Source organism: Sus scrofa, chromosome 17 (genome assembly GCF_000003025.6).
Source record: "Sus scrofa isolate TJ Tabasco breed Duroc chromosome 17, Sscrofa11.1, whole genome shotgun sequence".
In the NCBI taxonomy this organism is placed as follows: domain Eukaryota; kingdom Metazoa; phylum Chordata; class Mammalia; order Artiodactyla; family Suidae; genus Sus; species Sus scrofa.
The window spans coordinates 57,085,567-57,092,708 of NC_010459.5; the positions used below are offsets into that span (position 1 = coordinate 57,085,567).

Genomic DNA, 7,142 nt, shown 5'->3' on the forward strand with positions numbered 1-7,142 from the left:
GGTTCGATCCCTGGCCTTGCTCAGTGGGTTAAGGATCCGGCGTGGCCGTGAGCTGTGGTGTAGGTTGCAGATGCGGCTCAGATCCCGAGTTGCTGTGGCTGTGGCGTAGGCCAGTGGCTACAGCTCCGATTCGACCCCTAGCCTGCGAACCTCCATATGCCGGGGGAGTAGCCCAAGAAAAGACAAAAAAAAAAAAAAAAAAGCAGTGCCTATTTCCTAACCAATGCATTGGTCTTGCCCCCTGAAAGCCGGGCTTGGGTGGTCTCCGGCAGGGAGCCCCCCAAGCGGCAGGAGCATGTGCACGCACAGTCTGCGGCCCAGCCCAACTCCCCGCCCTGCCCTCCTGGCTCCCGTCCTCTCACAGGGCTTCGTTGTCGCTCAGCAGGGTCAGAGGCCCAGGGAAGGCGCCCGCGGACCTGTGGTGACGCCCAGCAGAACATTTTCTCCCTGGGGAGCAAGCGTGTCTCGGATGACCCAGGACAAGGACAAGCCTTGTGTTCCATTAGTTGGGACTTTTTTGGGTTTCATGTCATTTTTAGGAACTGATGGTTTCAGATGCGCCGGCCAGCCCGCCCTGTCTTGTTCCCGGCCCTGGCCTCGGGTGTCACACAGGCTGTGTCCTTCACACCTGCCTACCTGTAAGCCCTTCTCCGTCTGTGTCGCCCTCCCCGCTCCTCCCCACGTGTCTTTTTCAGGAAAGCCCTTCCTGCCTAAACCAGCCTGGAGCTGCCCCCTGGGTCTAATGAAATAAATAAACTCTAATGAAATAAATGCTCTCAAAGAACGCAGGCGAGCACACTCAGTAAGGTCAGTGAGTGCAAGCGTGGGGCCATGGGGAGTGACGGGGGCCGAGGACAGATCCTGGCCACCTGCAGGGCCCCGGTGTGATCAGACCTGCCCTACTGGGAAAGGAAGCCAGAAATCCGGCCTTTTAAAAACAAAGCCCACTTACGATGGAGCATGATATTGTGACAAAAAAGAATGTGTATATGTATGTGTAATTGGGTCACCATGCTGTACAGTAGAAAAAAACAAAATTGTCGGAGTTCCCATCGTGGCGCATTGGTTAACGAATCCGACTAGGAACCATGAGGTTGCGAGTTCAATCCCTGGCCTTGCTCAGTGGGTTAAGGATCCAGCGTTGCTGTGAGCTGTGGTGTGGGTTGCAGATGCGGCTCGGATCCCGTGTTGCTGTGGCTCTGGCGTAGGCCGGCAGCTACAGCTCCGATTGGACTCCTAGCCTGGGAACCTCCATATGCCATGTGATCAGACCTGCCCTACTGGGAAAGGAAGCCAGAAATCCGGCTTCCTAGAAAAGGCAAAAAGACCAAAAAAAAAAAAAAAAAAAAAAAAAAAAAGTACTGGGGAAATAACAATTAAAAAAAAAATCAAAGCCCCACCCCACATTTCAGTATTAGCAAATAATTATTCTTAGAACATTGACGAGCAAACGACACACATCAGTGGCTCTGAGTTGGTAGCCCCCCATTTAACATCTTGCGCGCTTGGTGCTCAGCTCCACGGGGGCACGCGCCTTGCCTGCCCCGCTCACCACCAACAAACAAAAACAAATAGCTGATGGGCTCTCAGTAGAGTCGCAGGGTCAGAAAGAATGTGCTGGCAAGGAGATGGCGGCCCACCCGTCCCCCACCTCTTGGTTACCGCCTGCCACCAGTGTCACCATGTCCCTTTAAGCCCTACTCCCAGGCGACCCTGTGGGCCTCCTTATCCTGCACCCTGAGGTCGTCACAATGGGCTGAGCTGCTGCTGGCTCAGGGCCTCTGTGACATCACCAACGGCCCAGCCCTAGGTCCCCAGTCTCCCAGGTGCAGGGCAGACAAACCCACCATGAGCCACTTCCTCCCCCATCTCTGCTCATCATGCGGTCGCTGAAATGGTTCTTGTTCTTGCCTCTGTGCCTCTCCTGTGGCTATGCCTTTATGTTTTCTTCTCTGAGAGATAAAGCCAAAGAACCCCAGGGAAAGGTGCCTTGCGGAGGGCACTTCCGGATTCGGCAGAATCTGCCAGAGCGTGCCCAAGGCTGGCTTGGGAGCAAGTGGCTCTGGCTTGTTTTTGTTATTGTGCTGTACGTGATGCTGAAGTTTCGAGGAGATAGTGAGAAGAGTAAGGTAAGAGCAGCCCTGCTTTTCATACCACCCTGATCCCATCTCAGAAATCTCAGGCTCAGAGAAGCCGGTGTTCTAGTCGTTACAGGCAGGACCGTTAAATAGAAGGAATTGGGATTCAGAGAAGCCACGTCCTGGTCCCGAGAAGCGTGGGCTCATTCATTTCCCCGTGTGTCCTGAGCAGAGACCACAGACCTTAACCCCCAGAGGGTGGGACTGATGGTTGAGGGCCACCTCTGTTTATTGGGTGAATAAAACCTTGGATCGATACTGAATCTATTAAATCAGTTTCTCGCGTTGAGTACAGATTCAAGAACCTGGCGTGTTTCAAGACACAATTATGTAGAGTCAGGTTCGCTGCCCCTGACTGGTGAATGGCCTGCCTTATTTACAAGTTGCCCAACTGAAGGGAACAGCAGCGTTATCCCCAGTAAAGGAAGACACCTGTCGTAAAGGGACAGAGGTGTAAAGAGGTAACAGCTGGTCCGTAAAGTGGCAAAACAACCTTGAGAAGGGGAAGGGTAGAGAAGTATGGCAGCCCGGTCTCTCCCAGACAGACCCAGCCCTTCCGGACACTGTGTCCAAACCAACAGAGCAGGGCTTGGCTCACCCTTCCCGTAAAAGGCGAGAAAGTCGCTGTTTTCAGCTTTGCGGCCCATGCAGGTGTTGGATGCAAGGATCCAGCTCTGCCATTGGAGCCTGAGTGCAGCCATGGAGCGTGTACAGATGCGTGCACCTAGCTGTGTCCCAATAAAACTTTATTTGCAAACACAGCCAGATCGGGCCACCGTTGGCCAGTCCCGGGGCTCGATCAGTGCTGGAGCCCGCTTCTCCGGGGTGAGCCCACCTCCCCCAGAATCCTGCCAGGACCAGCGAGCATCAACGGTATGGTTCACCCCACATCTCTTCTCTCGACAGGAGCAAAGTCCTGGTGGCCTTCGAAGCTGTTCGTTTCGCTCTCCCGTCAGGAAAAACCAAAATACTGCCCCCAGCAAAGACTATGCATTCAGTACCTTAACCCAGCTCGAGATGGACCTGGTGAAGTTCGTGTCCAAGGTGCGGAATCTGAAGGTCGCCATGGCAACCGGCGGTCACCTCAAGCTTCAGCACTTAGAGGCGCCTGCAGACCCGCACAACAATATCACCATCTACGAGATATGGGGCGAAGAAGACTCCGAGTGAGTGGATTCGTGTGTCCGTAGGAGAGAGTTGAGTGTTGCCAAACCGTATGCAAACCAATAAAACTATTCTGAAGAAAAAGAATTCTCGAATTTGGGACCTGTTTCCTTTCTCTATTTTTAAACTTGAGAAAAAATGTGAGAGCCGTGGCCGTAACACGTGTCCTTTTGTTTTTTGGCTGTCTCGTGTCCTCTAGAGCGGAGGGTGGTGAGACGTGCATGGGTGGAACTAGGAGCATAGGGGCACACCCTTGGCCACCGTGCCGTGGTCCTTGCGGAGTAAGGCTTGGGAAATTTGGGGTAGGATGCTGATACGATTTTCATACTGGCTATCTTTAGAGTAGCTATGGGTGCAGAAGGTGGAACTTTTTTATCTCTGTGATATATCACATTACAAAGAACTTGAAATATAGATTGAAAATGATGGAATGATTGAATTAGGTGTGTGTGTCAAGGGAAGGCGGATTCTAGACTCACTCCATTTTCTTGGCAGCAGAAGAGGCTTGTTCACTCTGTCTCATGGGCTCTGTGTATTGACACTTTCTTCTAGGAGACTCACCCATGTCTAAGTGGGTTAAGGAAAATGGAGAATTCCACTGTGCTTTTAATGAATTGGATTATAGGCGAGCTAACCCGGGGTCAATATACATGAGTCGATTTGAATGTTCTTTGTAATACTTATTAAAATCTGGGGAGTTCCCTGGTGGCTTAGCAGGTTAAGGGTCTGCATTGGTCCCTGCTGTGTTGTTGATGGTTTGATCCCTGGTCCTGGAACTTATGCATGCTGCCTGGGCAGCCAAAAAAAAATATCTGGATATTTTGGCATGTTTGTGTGGCTAGTGGAAACTATAGATACGGCAGGCTGTTAGATTAGTTTCTGACCCCTGTCTAGGCCTGCCTGGTGGTTTCGGAGAGGCTCAGCTTCAGGCCTGGACAGAGATGTTTGCTGGGTGAGACTTGGAAATGCCCTTATTGTCACAAATTAAAGTGTGCTTCGAGTTCCTGTTGTAGCTCAGAGGGTTAAGAACCCAACTAGTATCCATGAGGATTAAGGATCCGGCATTGCCACCAGCTGCGGTGTAGGTCACAGATGCGGCTCGGATCCTGTGTTGTTGCTGTGGTGTAGGCCAGCAGCTGCAGCTCCAATTCGACCCCTAGCCTGGGAACCTCCATGTGCCGCAGGTGCGGCCCCAAAAAGACCAAAAAAAAAAAAAAAAAAAAAAATAAAAACAAAAATTAAAGTATGCTTGAATCTCCATCACCTTCCTTTCTGGCCACGGGCAGCTAATTCTCTTCATCTGGGCGAGGTCCCGTCTGGGTCAGTCCCCATATACATGGGAGTGAAACCTTGGCTCAGAGCTGCCCGTCTCATCCCCTCCCGTCACTGTTGTGCTACCTTTGAAAAGCAGCCCCTGAATTTTTTTTTTTTTTTTGGAACCCTTTCCTTTTGTCTTAACTTCAACTTGCAGGACGTAGAAAAATGGAGGGAGGGGGATGACTGTTTTCCTCCTCTGTACTCCCCGGGTGTTTTCAAGGCAAGGGGCCATGTGAGTTATTTTCACAGCACACTCTGAAGAAATGCAGATAAGGAGAAAGAGTTGTTTTTGTTTTTATACTTTTAGGGCCACATCCATGGCATATGGAGGTTCCCAGGCTAGGGGTCCAATCGGAGCTACAGCTGCCAGCCTACATCACAGCCACAGCAACGCGGGGATCCGAGCCGCGGCTGTGACCTACACCACAGCTCACGATGGCAACACTGGATCCTTAACCCACTGAGTGGGGCCAGGGATCGAACCTGTGTCCTCATGGATACTAGTCGGGTTTGTTAAGCACTGAACCATGACAGGAACTCCAAGGAGAAAGGTTTTTGGTGCTAACCTGTGATGTCAAAATGGGACACATTTGCGATTAGAATGGAGATGAGCTAAAGGTTTGCAAAGCAGGGCTCATGCACCAGTCAGCCCACTGCCTGTTTTGGTAACAGCCCATGAGCTAATAATGGCTTTTATATTTTCAAATTATTGAAGAAGGAAAAAAAAAAGGAGTTCCCGTCGTGGCACAGCGGGAACGAATCCAACCAGGAACCATGAGGTCGTGGGTTCGATCCCTGGTCTTGCTCAGTGGGTTAAGGATCCGACGTTGCCATGAGCTGTGGTGTAGGTCACAGACGCGGCTCAGATCCCGAGTTGCTATGGCCCTGGTGCGGGCCGGCGGCTACAGCTCCAATTTGACCCCTAGCCTGGGAACCTCCATATGCTGTGGAAGAGGCCCAAGAAATAGCAAAAAGACAAAAAAAAAAAAAAAATTTTTTTTTCTGTTTTGTGGGTCATAATGGTTTCTGTGTAATAATTCAACTCTGCCATTGGGCACAAAAGCAACCATATATGGTACATACGTGATGGGAGCGGCTCTGTTCCAATAAAATGTATTTATGGTCACTGATCATATTTTTGTCTCTAGTTTTGTCCAGGGAACCACTAACTGAAGATGAGAATCCTAAGAGCAAAACGTCAACATTCCTTGGGAGTTCCCACTGTGGCACAGTGGTTAAGGATCTGGCATAGCCACAGTTGTGGCATAGGTTGCAGCTGTAGTGAAGTTTGTAGCTGCCAGTCCGATTTGATCCCTGGCCTGGGAACTTTTGTAGGTGCCAAAAAAAAAAAAAAAAAAAAAAAACGTTCATTATAGCAAGTTGACCAAAGAGATAAGGTAGAAAAAGCTGCTGTCCCTCGTCCCTGCCCAGCCTAACACGGAGCTTTACAGACCACAGCCTGGCCTAGAAAATACTGTTTCCTCAACCCAGTCCATTGCCTGCAGTATTTTCATGCAAAACTACATTCAGCGTAGATTGAGGAGCCAGAGCGCCACAAAGCCCTCGCTTCCGCTGTTCCAGCCTCAGCGCAAATCCCCGTGTTCCCACGCTCTGCAGCAACTCAGCCAGTCGTAGCTGCCGGATCTCCGGAGTTGTCTACACCTGCCGTCTCCGTCAGAAGAGGTTCCCTTGGGTGGTTGGCAGGTTCATTTTCTCGTGGCTGTAGGACCCACGGCTTCTTCAAAGCCAGCAAGGAGAGGAAGGCTCTAGAGTGAGTCTGCTCACGGAGTCTCCGGAAGATGAGGGGATCCAGCAGTGACCTCTATCCCTACATCCTACCCCTATCCCTACACCCGGTGTGAACACAAGTGTTGAAACCCAGCCGCCAAGAGGCAGGTGACGGGGGCATCTCAGTGATGCTAATGAGGATGCCAGAGATACCAGCTGACATGGCATGTGGCCTGATCACCTGCAGAGCCTTCTCTGTACACCTGGGTGCAGGTAGTAGGCAAGATTCTGAGGTGAGCCCACTGGCACACAGCCTGGTATAATCTCCCCTGAGTGAGGGCAGGGATTATGAATAGGCTCACACACACAGGCTCTGGCCTGAAGAGGCTGGCTGCCACATGTGAGGTCCTGAGTCGCCAGGTAGGGATGTGAGGACAGCTTCTAGGCTGTGAAAACGTTCCCCAGTCAGCAGCTGAAAAAGCACCTAGGAAGAGTTCCCTTGTGGTTCAGCGGGTTAAGGACCTGGCATGGTCACTGCGATGGCCTGGGCCGCTGCTGGGGTGTGGGTTCAGTCCCTGGCCTGGAAATGCTACCTGTCATAGATGCGGCAAAAGGAAGAGAGGGAGGGAGAGAGAGAAGGAAGGAAAAGAAAAGAAACGAAAGAAAAACAGGAATCTCAACTACAAGGAAGTGGGTTCCACCAACCAGGGGCCGAGTCACAGGGTCCCCGGCCTGGTGAGGTCCCGAGCACAGGAGGCTGCCCACTCAAACCCAGAAACTCTGAGATGGTCCATG

The 7,142-nt window shown here is 51.4% G+C and overlaps 1 protein-coding gene across 1 annotated transcript; it reads left to right on the forward strand.

The window, feature by feature from the left end:
* On the forward strand, positions 1,560–3,389 carry FAM209B (family with sequence similarity 209 member B). The gene is made up of 2 exons (NM_001113700.1): positions 1,560–2,129; positions 3,045–3,389. Exons 1-2 carry the CDS (start codon positions 1,881–1,883, stop codon positions 3,306–3,308), a joined length of 513 nt encoding a protein of 170 aa, NP_001107172.1. The 5' UTR covers positions 1,560–1,880; the 3' UTR covers positions 3,309–3,389.

Excerpts from the sequence above, each read along its gene's own strand:
- FAM209B (NM_001113700.1), top strand. The coding sequence starts at position 1,881 with ATGCGGTCGCTGAAATGGTTCTTGTTCTTGCCTCTGTGCCTCTCCTGT. Across the intron at positions 2,130-3,044 it reads GAGATAGTGAGAAGAGTAAG|GAGCAAAGTCCTGGTGGCCT; the intron begins GTAAGAGCAGCC and ends TTCTCTCGACAG.